A 15114-nucleotide genomic window follows, 5' to 3' on the forward strand; every position below is an offset into this window, starting at 1 on the left:
GCAATTTGTCTTTTGATTTCCTGGCAGCTGGTACCAAGAGTGTTGATTGTGAAGCCAACCAAACTAAAGCTGTTAACAGTCTCAGTCTCTTCACCATCTATCATAATGCTGCCAATTGGCCCAGTGGTGAGAATCTTTGTTTTCTTGACATTGATGAATCCTATACTGGAAATTTGTTTCCTACAACCCTAATTCTTAGTTCTCCTAATCAGCCACCATAACCAGCTTCTTGTGTTTCCTTCCTGAGATTGCTTTTTGTACTTGTAAGAATACAATGCTTGAAACTTTTTTTTTTAAAAAACAAGTTGATTTTATGGGGGAAAACCGATAGTAGTTAAGTGTCACTGAGTCTATTGCAACTCATATCAACCCTGTAAACAACAGATCTGAACCTTTCCTTGCCCTGCCCCATCCTCATGATCTCTGATAAGCTTGAGCCCATTGTTAACAGTCACTGTGTCAATCTAGTTCATCATCTTCTCTTTAACTGATCCTCACCTTTCCTGTTACATGTCTTTCTCCATCAGTAAACATGCCCAGAATATGTGAGGTGAATTTTCATCCTCTTTGCCTCTAAGGTGCACCCTGGGTGCACTTTCTCCAGACATATTTGTTCTTTTGGTAGTTCATGGGTTATTCAGTGTTCTTTGTTAACACCACAGTTTAAAGGCATTTTCCTTCAGTCTGTCCTGTTCATTGTCCAACTTTCAAATGCATAAGAAGCAATTGAAAATACTAGGACTTGGGTCAGGCACACCTCACCACACCCTTTTTCAGTGCAAGAATATCTTGACTGTTGCTATTAAAGGTGTTGATTATGAATTAAAATTAAATTCTTGAGAGTTTTGCTCCATCTATCATGATGTTATGGACTGAAGCTAAATGTCAAGAAAAAGATTCTAACCACTGGGCCAGTTGGCAGCATCAGCATGGATGGTGAGGAGATTGAGATAGTTAACAGTTTTAATTTACTTGGCTCCATAGTCAACGCTCTTGGTAACAGCAGCCAGGAAATCAGGAGACGAATTGCACTGGGAAAGTTGGCTGTGAGGGACCTCTCAAGAGTACTGAAGAGCAACGATGTCAGGCTGGAGACTTAAGTTGCGCCTGATCCGGGCTATAGTCTTCACAGTTATGTGCTGTGCATCAGAGAGTTGGACAGTGAATAGGGCTGATAAAAAGAGGATTGATGCCTTTGAGCTGTGGTGCTGGAGAAGAGTGTTGACTATACCATGGACTGCTAGGAGAACAAAGAGATTTGTCCTGGAGAGGGTGAAGCCAGAGTGTTCCCTGGAGTCAAGGATTCTGAAGCTTCGTCTGACATATTTGGGGCATGTTGCAAGGAGAGACTGGTCCTTGGAAAGGGACATCATGTTTTGCAGAGTGGAGGGGAAGCGAAGGAGAGGAAGACCTTTGGTGAGATGGATCGATTCTGTGACTGGAGCGGTGGGAATAAGTGCGTTTGAGATGGCTAGGTTGGCATAGGATAGAACAGCATTTAGAGCTCTTGTACATAGCGTCGCTATGAGTCGCAAGCGACTCGATGGCACATAACAATAACAACATCATGATGTTGCCCATTGGTTCTGTGGTGAGAGTTTTTGTTTTCTTGATGTTGAGATGTAATCTATGTTGAAGGCTGTAGTATGATTTTCTGCGTAAGTGCTTCAAGTCCTCATTTTTTCCAGTCAGGGTTGTGTCATCCTTTTACCGTGGGTTGTTGATGAGTTTCTAATTCTGCTGTCAACATTCATCTTTATCTTCTCAAATTATTTGCTCAGCATATATTTTGATTAAGTATAGCAAAAAAATTAGCTCTGATACAAACCTTTCCTGATTTTAAATCATGCACTGTTTCTTTGTTCTGTTCAGACAGCTGCTTCTTGGTCTGTGTTTAGGTTTCATATGAACACAATTAAATGTTCTGTGATCCTCATTTTTCTCAATGTTAGCATAACTTGTTATCCCTGGTGTTAAGGCCTCTTTTAAATCCATCTCGAATTTCTGACAGTTCTTTATCAATGTACTGTTCCAGCCGGTTTTTATTGTTTAATAATTTCCACATCTGTTGGATTCCCCCTTTTTTGGTGGGAAGGAGAATGTGAACAAATATGAATCTCTTTCAGTCAGTTGAACTGTCTTCTAAATTGCTTTGCATAGACTTGTTAGCACATCCAGATCTGGATCTCTTTATCGAAATACCACAATTCCTGTGGCCTGATTTTTGCCTTCAGTGCAGCTTGAACATCTTCCTTCTTTACCTCTGGTTCTTGATCATATATTAGGTGCTGAAATGGTTCAGTTTCAACCAATTCTTTTTGGTAGCGTGACATTATATATTCGTTCCATCTTCTCTTAATGCTTCCTGCATCATTCAAGATTTTGCTCATAGTATTCTTCAGAATCGCAGCTTTAAGCCTGAATTTGTTCTTCATTTCTTTCAGCTTGAGAAATTCTAAGTGGGTCCTTACCATTTGAGTTTCTAACTCTAGCTCTTTGCACATATCATTAAAATACTTTGTCTTCTCAAGCTGCATTTTAAAATCCTCTGTACAGCTTGCTTTCTTCCGAATTTCTTCACTTTGGCCTCTTTATGCTCTAGTGCAAGTTTCAGAGTTTTCTGGCATCTATTTTGTCCTTTTCTTTCTTCTCTGCTTTTATAACGATCTTTTGTTTTGTTCATGGATGGATGTCTCGGATGTCATTCTATACATCATCTGGTATTCTTTCCCTAGTGTTCAGTGCTGCAGATCTATTCTTGAGATCTTATGTGGAAGTTTTAGCATGCGAGCACAGCTACTTTTGTATTGTTAACTGAAGGATGGGCCTCCATCTATAAATGGGCCTCTTCAACAGAGTACACCTCTTCAGGAGGGCCACACATGGAGTAGTGAGGGAGGACGGGAACACCTGCCTAGCCAGCCAAACTGCCCTCATATCCTCTTAGCTATTCTTGAGATGCTTTTTAAATTCACTTGGGATAGACTCAAAGTCATGTTTTGGTTGTTGTATACTTGCATTAATTTTCTTCTGCTTCAGTTTGAACTTGCACATGAGAGACTGATGGTTTGTTCCAGTCAGTCTTGGCCTTGTTTTAACTGCTGATATTGAACTCTTTTGACTCTTTCTGAAGAAGTCTCTTTAGTCTTTTTTGATCTAGAACAGCCTCCCATCTTTTCCCCCCATAACATTGAATTTTTAAAGAGAGTGAAAGTAGGAAGGTTGCCATGTCCTAGAGAATGCCTGTCAATGTATTATTTTAAGTAACAAAGATGAGCTTATAGTATAATTTTTAAACTTTTGCCCTTTAAATTTTATTATGTCTTTTCATCTTTTATTTAAAAAAATAAATTTTAATTGTGATTTTAACAAATTTTTGCAGAGAAGTTAGTTAGATTTTCATTCATTCATTGTTGCACATTTTATCCCATCATTTCCTTTCCCCTCTTCCAGTTACTTTTTTTTTTAAATAATGACACATTATTGTACAATTGCCTACCTCTAGTCCTCTTTGCAATGATGTACCTCTTATTCTGGGCAGTTGTTATACATACAATGCCTAATCATATATTCCTTTTAGTCAGTTCTTTCCTTCATCTGTTCCAATGCAGTGGTCATTACCTGTCTACTTTTATAATGTTCTCTCCACAACTCCCCCATGTCAGACTTGCTTTATACAGTGGTGCTATGCAGTATTTTTCCTTTTGTGACTGAGATATTTCATTCAGCATGATCTTCTCCAGGGTCCCTTAAGTTGTGTAATGTTTTACGAGGTCATTCTTTTTCAGTGCTGCATAGTATTCCATTGTATGAATATACCATTGTTTTTCTATCCATTTGGTTTTTTAGCCATTAATTTGTTGATGGGCACCTGGGTTGCTTCCATCTCTTTGCTGTTGTAAATAATGCAGCAGTAAACATACCCAGTATGCAGTCTTTCCAACTTTCATATCCTTATTTTTTTCATTCTATACTAATGGCCTTCCATATTGTAACCCTAATCTGCCTCCCCACCCCAGATTTTTCCCATTATTCTTTTCACTCCTTGAGCTGTTTTGTCATCTGCTCTACAATTGCCTATCATCAAGACTTAACCCAAATCAGTTGCCTCACATATTTCCTTCCCTTTCAGTGTTGTATCAATTAAAAAAAGAAAAGAAATCCACCTAAACTCATTTCTGTGGAGTTAATTCCAATTTGTGGTGAACAGAGTAAAAATGCCGCATAGAATTTCCAACGGTATAAACCTTTACAGCCGCAACCTGATTTCGTCTGTTCATGGAATGTCTGATGAATTCAAACTCCTCTAACCTTCTGATTAGCAACCAGCCACTTAGCACCATTCCGCAGGGCTCCTGATATTGGACAACAACTTATTTATATCATAGAAGTTTAAAGCCTATAGAATAGTGGAAACTTAACTGAGTTTAGCTGGCCTTTATGTTCTGTGACTGAGAGATTGTATGGCTTTGGCAAAGTTACTTCCTTCCCTTTCCTCATTTGTAAAGGGAAGAAATGGGGTTAAATGCTGTTGAATACTGAACTCAAAACCAAGGCCACTTGTCTAGTCAATCTGACTCATACTGACTTTTCCCCCTGCCCTGCCACCTTGATTTTCTGAGATTGTAAATCTTTTTTTTTCTTAATTTCAATGAACATCTACAGAGACTTTGGAATTCCATTCATTCATTTTTGCACTTCTCTCCCCACCCACCCCCCCCCCACCCCCAGTTTGCTCCTCTCCTTGAAAAGCAAAAAGAAAAACTCCAATCTTGATAGGAGGAGACTGCCTTACTTTCTTCCAAAGAGTAGCTGGTGGATTTAAACTGCTGGCTTTTGTACTACCTTTTGATGTCACTTTGACATATTGCATGGTGTGACACCACTTACTCACACATTGCTGTGGAATCAGAACCTACTCATAGTTGAACCTCCAGCATGTTTCCCAGACTTTAAATCAAGCATGAAGAGATTGCCTCTCTTTCCCTCTGGAGCTGCTGATGTGCTCAGATGGCCAGAAAGGTTAGCAGTGCAACTCCCTACAGACTAAGCCACCAGAGCGCCCCTGTTGTGTCACCAGGGTGCCCAAAATATCCTTGGATTAGCCTTTATTTATCAAATGCTAGATAATCTTTTGAAAATTAGGCAGTAGAGAAGTTCAAAAGCCTGTGCCATAGTGTGGATGAGATTGGATGAGCCTAATGGATGGATGTATGGCCTGTGAAATAGATTGTATGGAAAATTTTGAAAATGTCAAATGGTTCTTTATATAAACATGTAACTAGTTTTTATCCAACAAAATGCAGCAGGATGCAGCAGAAGGTGTGCAGACTATTGCTGCTGCAGTTGTTAACAGTATTTTAGAGAATGCCTCAGAAGTTCAGCTGAGGAATGATAGAACTACATGAAACGTTTACCTTGATAATGCTCTTTGCTTGTATTTTTGGATGGGCATAACTGGATCTGATATTTTCTTTTTTTTTTTTTGTTCTTACAGCTTTATTACCAAGTTCTAAATTTTGGAATGATTGTCTCCTCAGCACTAATGATCTGGAAAGGGCTAATGGTAATTACTGGAAGTGAAAGTCCAATTGTAGTGGTGCTCAGGTAACGATCTTTCTTTTCCAAGTATGCAGTTGACATAGCCTTAAGAGTCAACTTGGGAGAACAATTGAGCTAGTGACACATTCTCATGTGCTGGTTTATCAGTCCCTTAGAAACTGCTCTTTCCCAGAAGTGGACCTGGAAGAAATTGGGTCACCATTGTTGAATTAAGAGAAATTCTCACCTTGTGAGGCACTTGCCATTCAGAACATCAAAAGACCTCTAAACAGAGGTTGTACATAAGCTTTATTTTTTTTGTTGTTGTTGGGTTGGTTTTTTTTCTTCTTCTTTCTTTCTTGTTGTGTACTGTCGAATCAGATCCAACTGGCACAGGAGGAGATTGCTCCTCCTTCCCTAACGCAGCATCTGGTGGATTCTAACTGCGCACCTTTGGGATTGCAGCACAGCTTCTTGTCACTAGGCTGCCAGATCTCCCTAACCTTTATTTTTAACACATGCTGTATTAACATCCCTAAAGAAAGTATTTCATTGTGCTTTATTTTCTTGTAATTCTTTTGTCTTCTTATATTCTCCACTTTGATCCAGCAGATAAGTAGTTTTTCTAGGTCTTCGCCAATTAAAAGTTTCACTGCAGCATGTTCCCAGAGTCAGTACAGAAGCATCACTAATTATTGACTATGTTTCATGCTGACCTTTAAATATCATTCCAGGAATTTTGAAGACACTAATGCTACTTCTTAACATGACAGATACTGCTGATATTTTCCCTCCACCCTAATTCCTTCCGAAACCTTATACTCATACTCTTAGTAATTTGAAAACTAATTTAGTAACTAATTTGGGTAATTACCATTTGGTTATTTGAGTCATTATAGCTCTGTTTTCAGTTTGGTTTTTGGGTTTTTTTTTTTTAGCTTAATTTTGTAGACCATCTGAAATCCTTTTTGGAAATAATGGAATATAAATATAAAATAAATTGAATCATTAACCTTATCTAAAGTCTAGACCGTAGTGTATTTCTTTTGAAAAGATTTATTGGATTCCTTTATAGTATGATGTACTTCAACCTCGTCAAGTGGTTGAGACACTGGGTCTCCAGTAGACTTCTGTTTATTGTACCTTAGTTCTTTTATTCATAGTCATACATAACCATATTTTTTTAAAGAGCCAAAGACTATGTCAGTAGAGCTCCCTAGAATGAGTAGGCCTAGATAATATTAGAGGACCTTTCAGATTCAACTAATTATGTAGTTCATAGACAGCCTTGACTTTAATTCAATGGAGGGCATCAATCTGTGACGTGTTCAAACACTAATGAGAGAAGTCGCATTAATCACCACTCTAGGGAAGGGTGTCCAAAGAGAAGGACCCAGGAGGCTTCTTGTGGAGATTTTTCCAGGATAATTTCAGGCTTAGTTCCTTCAATGAGGCATTTAAGAACAAGCTGACAACCTCTGGAGATGTTGGAATGAATAGGAGATTAGCCTAGATGACCTGTTCAAAATACTACGAGTCCTGTAAGTAGGTCATATCTAGTAAACTATCCTACTTGCCAGTCTAGACTGTAAACAGTTTATTTACAGTCAGAACTTTTTCTGATTGACTATCTGGGATAGAGAAAAGAAATTAAGAGAAGAAGCTAGATGATGTTTGGGAAGGAGCCAGTCAGTTCTGGTAGAAGTCATTAGAAAAAGTTAGTTATGTGATTGAGTAATTTCATGTAACTTCAAAGAATAGAATACTATTTTTACCTGGAACTAAATATACCTCAGAAGTCTTAGGCCCACAATCCATTTTTTTATCTTTTGTTAAACTTTTGTCACAGGTAAAAATAAAAACTGTGATTCCAGTGTGCAGCAAATATTGGAATCATTACTGTATTCTCTTATGTATTGGGACTACTTAAAACTGAAATCTGGAGTTTGAATTCTGGATATATTACTAATAGGCTTATTCTTCACGGAAAGAAAGGGTTTGTTAATTAGTATAAATATCTTGGGAAATTTTTAATGCCTGGTGTAGAATAGAACAGATTAGAGGTGAGAAGACATTTTTTAGAAGTTCCATTATTAACTTCTTTGGAACTGAGCCTCTTCTTGGTTTCTGAAATTATTAGGCACAATTTTCTGCCTAAGTCCTTGATTTTCTTTCTTTTACTGTCTGAAATAAAACAAAACAAAAATAAGTTGATAACACCAGTGTTATCTTTGTAGCTGATGGTTCTTTGACATGCCGAGCTGTTTTTCCCTCTTAATGGTTTGAACCCATAAGGTCATCTTGGTCTGTACCTTTATAAATGGCAGAAGATGATGATCCAGTCCTTATTTGAATATGTTTAGTGTTTTCAGATGAAATGAAAATAAGGGCATTCTTTTTAAAGTTCATTTTTCCTTTTATGTTGTTTGTCATTTGAAATTCTAAAAGGTTAAGGAATTACTAACACTGCCCTTTTCAAATTTATGCTTATTTGAATAAAAGCTTGAAATGGAATTATATAATTAAAGCTAATAACTAAAAAATCTTTGTGATTCATTAGACTGGGAATACTATATTTTGAGAATAATGAAAATTGATGTTGATGCATTACTCTTGCACCACAATTTAAAGACGTTGATTCTTTTGTCCTTATTCGTTGTCTAACTTTCAGGTGCGTAGGAAGTAATTGAAGGACTATGAGTTGAATCAGGTGAACTTTAGTCTTTAAACTGACATCATTGTTCTTTAGAACTTGGTGAGGTCCTTGACAAACTATCTTTCTTGGAGGAAGTATAACCAGGGTATTCCTTAGAGGCAAGAATGGTGAAAACTTGTCTTGCATACTCTGGGCATGTTGTCAAGAAGCACTAGTCTATGGAAAAAAACATCCACCATGCTGGGAAATGGAGGATCAGAAAAAGAGAGGAAGACCCTCAACAAAATAGACTGACATAGTGACTGTAGCAGTGAGCTCCAGCATATCAGAGATGGGAGGATGGCGCACGATGGGGCAGTGTTCATTCATAAGGTCGCCGTGAGTCAGAGTCAAATCAATGCCATTTAACAACATGTTGGTGGAATAGTTGTTTAAGTATTATATTTACTCCAGAAGTGATACTTTTGATTGTTCTGTTGAGTGTCTGATTTTGAAATTCAAGTCTTTTTTTCCCTAATTGTGTTTCTTTTTCTTTTTTATTTTCTTTCTAGTGGCAGCATGGAACCTGCTTTTCATAGAGGAGATCTTCTTTTCCTAACAAATCGAGTTGATGATCCCATAAGAGTGGGAGAAATTGTTGTTTTTAGGATAGAAGGAAGAGAAATTCCTATAGTTCACCGTGTCTTGAAAATTCATGAAAAGTATGTGTAAAATTTGTTTTTTCCATTTTAAAACACTTTATGTTTTAGTATTTCATTTTCATAAAGACAGCAGATTGAGAAACCTCTAGATCCTTTCCCCCTCCTCCCATTTTTACACTTGAAGGAAGTTTGCAAAACATAATGGTTTTTATTTGATTATTCATAGACATTTTGTTTTGTAACACTGTCATTACAATTTCATTTGATCTTCCATATACCTTTTTATTACAATTACAATAGATTAGTACATTTAATTACAATAGCTGATCAATATAGGAAGCTCTAATGGCCTAGTGGTAAGGAGCTGAGCTGCAAACTCAAAGGCATATGGTTCAAATCTACCAGCTAGCTGCTCCACAGGTAAAAAATAGGCAGTCTCCTCCTGTGCAGTTTACTGCCTCTGAAAACCTGCTAGGGGGGAAGCTATGAATTGGTTATGACTTGATGGTATATAACTATCACCTTGTAGTTAAGGAGTTGTGATAACAATATGTTATAAATAGTGCCTTTCACTTTTTCCATCTTGTACCCCAAGAAGGCCTCCTGGGAACAGGGGTTATAAACTCTGAAGATGGCTGGGAGGCCACTTCTGCTGGCTATAAACAAGGTCTCCAGGAGAACCAGAGGGAGCACACATTTCGTCTTAAAAAATTAAAGGGTTTACGCCCTAGATGAAACAATTCTGCTTAGGCAAGAGAGATGCTTATGTTTACAAATAAAAAGAACAACACAGTGATTCCTCTTGGCAAACCTAACAAAACCAGAGTGATGTGAGGAAAAAGGTAACTCATGTCTGTGGAAATAGTAGCATGGTTCAGCCACATTTCAGAGCAATCTTCCTGCTAAAGTCATTGTACACAGAATCTATGTAATGCTGTATTCCTCAAGGACTTAACTTTATTGGGAAACTAATAAATAAAATTTGGGCTTATTAGTTAAAAAAAAATACTGCCTTTTCCCAACTTATCTGTTCATTAATTTTTATGCCTTTCCATCCCTGGTAACCATCCAAAATGAATTCCATCTGTGTGTAAACCTTTCCTTAGCTTTTTATAATACTGATTTGATACCATAATAGCCATTTGGTGACTGAATTTGCTTAGTATAATATCCTCTATATGTACCCATATTAGGCAGGTTTTTGTACTTAACTCTTTTTTTGTGGTGTTGCTGATTTCTTTATTCCATCTACTTTTCTGAACTAAGTTGATTTTATGTCTTTTTTATCATTTCCTTCTTTGCTGTTGTTACAGTGTTTTGTAAGTCATGATTTTTCTCTTTTTCATATTGATGAGAGCATTTATTAATTGCCTTAAGAAGTTACCGTCTAAGTTGCTGTTTTAGTCTTAAGTCTAAAACAGTTCAGTTTAGCTTGAAATCTCCTTGACATCTCTCCATATATAAGTTCTGTAACCGTGCTTCTTAGTTCCTCTTTTTACTTTGTAGTTGTCATCATTTATGGACTGATACTTCTTGTTTCCTATTTTTAGTCTCCTGCATTTATTATACTTAGTGTATTTCTGTCTTGTTTCTGAATGATACTGTCATATATGTTCATTTCACGTGGTTGTCTTATCATTTTCGGCTGTAAGTTCCAAGAGCTCCTTTTAGGATTTCTTGTAAGGTTGGTCTGGTTTTCACAAATTCTACCTGGAAATGTCCTAATTTCATCATAAATGAGGGACAGTTTTGCTGAGTGTAGAATTCTTGGCTGGCAGGTTTTGGGTTGTTTTTTTTTTCCTTTGAATGCTTTCTATATGACTTTCTATTGCCTTTTTGCCTATGATGTTCCTACTGAGAAATTGAAGCTTAATCTTACTGGTTCTCCTTTATAGGTAGTTCTTGTTTTTCCCAACCTGCTTTCATTATGCTTTCTTTGTCTTTACCTTTGGAAAATGTTGTTACGGTGGTGGTGGTTTTTAATGCTGTTGAACTGAGTACGACTCATAAACAACAAACGACAAACCTTATAAACAACAGATTGAACCTGATTCTATCCTGAGCCATCGTCAACATACTTGAGCCCATTACTACAGTCACCGTCAATCCATCTCATTCAGGACCTTCCTCTCTTAAATTGACCCTCTACCTTACAACATGCCCAAAATATGTGAGACACCTTCACCATCCTTGCCTTTAAGGAGTACTCTGACTGCACTTTCCCCAAGACATATATCTTTTATCTAGTCTTTTGGCAGTCCATGTTCAGTACTGTTCTCCAGCCCTACAGCTCAGAGGTATCAATTCTTCCTCTGTCACCCTTATTCATTATTTAGCTGTCAGAAGCATAGTAGGTGATTGGAAGGACCGTGTTTGAATCAAGCACACATTAGTCCTTCAGATTGACATCACTGGTCTTCTGGACTTTGGAGAAGTCCCTGATAGTAGACTTCCCCAATTCTATACGTCTCCTGATCTCTTGACTGCTTGTACCAAGGATATTGACTATACATCCAAGTAAGATGAAATCATTGACAATTTCAGTCTTTTCTCAACCTGTTATGTTATTGCCTATTATTTCAAAGGTGAGGAATTTTTTTTCTTGATGTTGAGATGTAATCCATGTTGAAGGCTCTTTTCATTGATCTTCTGTAGCAAGTGCCTCAAATCCTCCTCTCATTTTCAGCAAACAAGGTGATGTCATCTGTATAACATAGGTTATACAAACCTGATGCCCCTTTCTTCATAAAGTCCAGCCTAATGATTTGCTCAGCACACAGATTGAATAGGTATAGAGAAAGGATACAGCCCTGATGCACACTTTTCTTGATTTTAAGCCATGCAGTGTTCCTTTGCTCTGTTTGGATAACAGCTTCTTGGTCTAGGTATAGTTTTCATATGAACATCGTTAAGTTTTCTGGAATTCCTATTCTTCTCAATGTTAGCCATAGATAGTTCTGATAGGTGCTGATATTTTTCTTTTTAGATCTGTTCTCTTTGGGGTTTGCTTAGCTTCTTGAATGCATATTTTCTCATTTTCCACGATGCTTGGGAAATTTTCTTCCAGAAAATCTTCAGTTGTCTCTGTATTTTTATTGATCTCTTCTTGTTCTGAAATTCCAATCACACCTAAGTTATTCCTCTAGCTGTTGTCCCACATAATTTCTTTACTTTTCTTCCCTAATTTTTTCTGCTTCTTTCTCTATTACTGTTGTGGAATTTGTCCTACAGTTCACTAATTCTGTTTTCTATTTCTTCAGCTCTACTCTTGTTCTTCTAGTATATTATCTGTTTCTAATATTTTTAGTTTAGTCTTAATAGTCAAAATTTCAATTTGCTAGGTTTTTATTGTATCTAATTTTCCAATTATTTTATCTATTTGGTCTTTTATAGTTTGGGTTTGGAAGGGTGGGGGTTTTTTTTAGTTTTTCTAGAATTCCTAGTATGTTTGTGTTTTTTGTTTTGTTTTGTAGAAGACACCTAACTATCATCCTTTTGAATGCCTATCATGAAATTCCAGTAGCTTTTCTTCTCAAAGGTTTTGTAGTTTTTTATTTTGGCTACTTTTTGTACCACCTTATCCTGATGTTTTGAGTAGTTTAAAGTTATTTATTGTCTCTAAAACTTTGTAGTGTTCTGGTCTAACTATTATTTTGTTTTGATACATCTGCTTAAGCATGCAAGTGTGTTATATCACTTGCTATTTTGAAATTCTTAGTGTTGCACATCCTGTCTTCTGGTGAGTCTAATAGAGAATGAATATACATGTGCAGTTCTCTGCTCACTGTACTTGAGAGCAGACTGGGTCACTGTTGTTTGCAGTCTCCTGTTGATCAAGTGGAGCAGGAGCTGGTCTTTACTCTTGCCTGATGGCTGAGACTGAAGGAAGTATATATATGACTGATACTGTTACTGTCTTTTTATTGTCAGACCTGGGGTTCCAGGATAATCCTTTCTGTTATCTTTGATTTAGCCTCTTGGCTAAAGAATGTTATGGGCTTTTGTGTACCTAGTCTATAGTCTTACCCAGAAGTCTCCCTTCAGTCCATTCTTACAAACATCTGAAGATTTATGAGCATCTGGATAAATGGGAAAATGTAGATAGTTATTTATTAATTCTACCCTCCTCCCTGCCCTGAGTGATTTTTCTTAGGTTCTTTATACTACCCAGGAAGCACAATCAACACTCTTAGCACCAGCAGTCAGGAAATCAAAAGATGAATTGCATTGGGAAAATCTGCTGTCAAGAACCTCTCCAGAGTGCTGAGTAACAACGATGTCAGTCTCGATAGATACAAAGGTGCGCCTAATTCAGGCCATGGTCTTCTCAATTATTTGTTATGCTTCAGAGAGTTGAGCAGTGACTAAGGATGAAAGAAAAATAGATGCCTTTTAGTTGTGGTGCTGGAGAAGAGTCTTGAACATACCATGAACTGCCAAAAAAACAAATAGATTTGCCTTGAAACGAAGTTTCTCCTTGGAGGCTAGGATTTTGAAGCTCCATCTCACTTACTTTGGGCACATGGCCAGGAGAGATAAGTCCTTGGAGAAGGACATCATGCTCAGAAGGGTGGATGGACATCACAGGAGAAGGAAGACCCTGGATGAGATGGCATGATACAGTACCTGGGGCAATGGAGGTTGTTGTATCGGAATTAGTAAGACAGGCTTAGGACAGGAAAGGGTTCAGAGCTGCTGTCCAGGGTTGCTATACTTCACAGGTGACTCAATGGCACATTATAATAACATACTATGACAGGGTTGGAAGCAGGAATGGCATCTACTCTGTAAACATCATGCCTCTGGAAACTCTGAACTTTGATAAATGTCGATAGTTATAGAGGGGCTTCAGGCCTTTTGTTCATAGGGTTGCTATAAGTCATGCTTGACTCGAAGGCCAGCAACAACCCAGGAAGCTCTAGTGGCCTAGTGGGTAAGATGTTACACTACTAATCCAAAGGCAGGCAGTTTGAATCCACCAGCTCCTTTTGGGGAGAAAGATGGGCAGTCTCCTCCTGTGTGATTTACAGTCTCTGAAAAATCTCAGGTATGAGCCCATTTCAATTGATGGCACGTAACAACCGCCTCTGCTTCCCAGCCTGATAACTAACCCTGTGTATGTTTTTGTTGTTATTGATTGCTGTCGAATTAAGCATGACTCATAGCGACCCTATGAACAAAAGACCTGAAGCCTCTCTACAACTATGGACATTTATCAAAGTTCATAGAGTTTCCAGAGGCATGTTGTTTAGGAAGTGGATGCCACTCCTGCTTCTAAAACTCTGTATACAACTTCCCAAAACTGATAAAAAGGTTGATTTCATGTGGTATCTGCCAGTATAATGGAATGAGATAATTTCTGACTTAAAAAAGAAAAAAGACGCAAAATCCAGGATTACCTAAGAGGCATTTCAAGGAAGAATAAATGTGTAAACTTGTTAAAATTCTAAAGAAAATTTCTAATATCTGTGTTAATTACTTTATATATAGACTTTTAGAATCAGAAAGGACTTCCTTAAAACCTTTAGACTCTGTACATGATAGTGGGACATAGCAACAAAGCAAATAATTTCAGCTGTCTGGGCCTTAGTTTCTGGAATGTAGGTGTTCAGCAAGGTGAATTAGAAGATCCTTTTGATATTTAAGCCTATGATCCCTTGTCAAGGTTCATAGTCTTTACTTTTTCCGTTTAAGATCTGTAGTGTTTCTATTAGGAAAACTTAGAAAGAAGCAAATGAAAGACTGTAGAGATGTGTCTTGAACACTGGGGGTGGGAGTGAAATAGGGGAAGTAACTTAGATCCTTGCTTATGAAGAAGTTCTAAATAAGACTTTTCGTAATCTTGAAATTTTTTCCTTTTTTAAAAAATTTATTATTAATTTCAGTGAAAATTTACAGAGACCTTGGATTTCCATTCATTCATTGTTTCACTTTCTCCCCTCCCAACCCTCCCTCCTAGTACACTACCCTCTTGGAAAAGTAAAAGAAAAATTCTTTCATTATTTACAAACCCTCCCCCAGGTCCACTCCACTATGCAGCCTTCACTCTGGACTTCTGTCATGACAAAAATACCTAATCACTTTTCCCTTTTAAATAGTTTTCTCCCTCATCTGTTTCAATGCCATATACATTATTGAACCCATCTTTCTCAGTCCCCCCCCACCCTCATGTCAGTCCTGTTTTACAGCAGTGGCACCATGCAGTATTTGTCCTTTTGTGACTGAGATACTTCACTCAGCATAATGTCCTCCAAGGTCACCCATTTTGAATAATAT

General features: G+C 37.5%; 1 protein-coding gene across 3 annotated transcripts in view; it reads left to right on the forward strand.

Annotated features, from left to right (window-relative positions):
• Positions 1 to 15114, forward strand: part of SEC11A (SEC11 homolog A (S. cerevisiae)) — a 56938-nt gene that overhangs the window by 19060 nt on the left and 22764 nt on the right. For 2 of the 3 annotated variants that reach the window (XM_006885148.1, XM_006885149.1), the window contains exons 2-3: positions 5498 to 5607; positions 8749 to 8898. In XM_006885148.1, the coding sequence (XP_006885210.1) occupies positions 5498 to 5607; positions 8749 to 8898 (260 nt within the window). The remainder of the gene's footprint in view (positions 1 to 5497; positions 5608 to 8748; positions 8899 to 15114) is intronic. The other variant, XM_006885150.1, reaches the window with a different exon arrangement.

The sequence above is a fragment of the Elephantulus edwardii genome, unplaced genomic scaffold, assembly GCF_000299155.1.
Source record: "Elephantulus edwardii isolate Elephantulus edwardi_28Jun2011 unplaced genomic scaffold, EleEdw1.0 scaffold00041, whole genome shotgun sequence".
NCBI classification, from domain to species: Eukaryota; Metazoa; Chordata; class Mammalia; order Macroscelidea; family Macroscelididae; genus Elephantulus; species Elephantulus edwardii.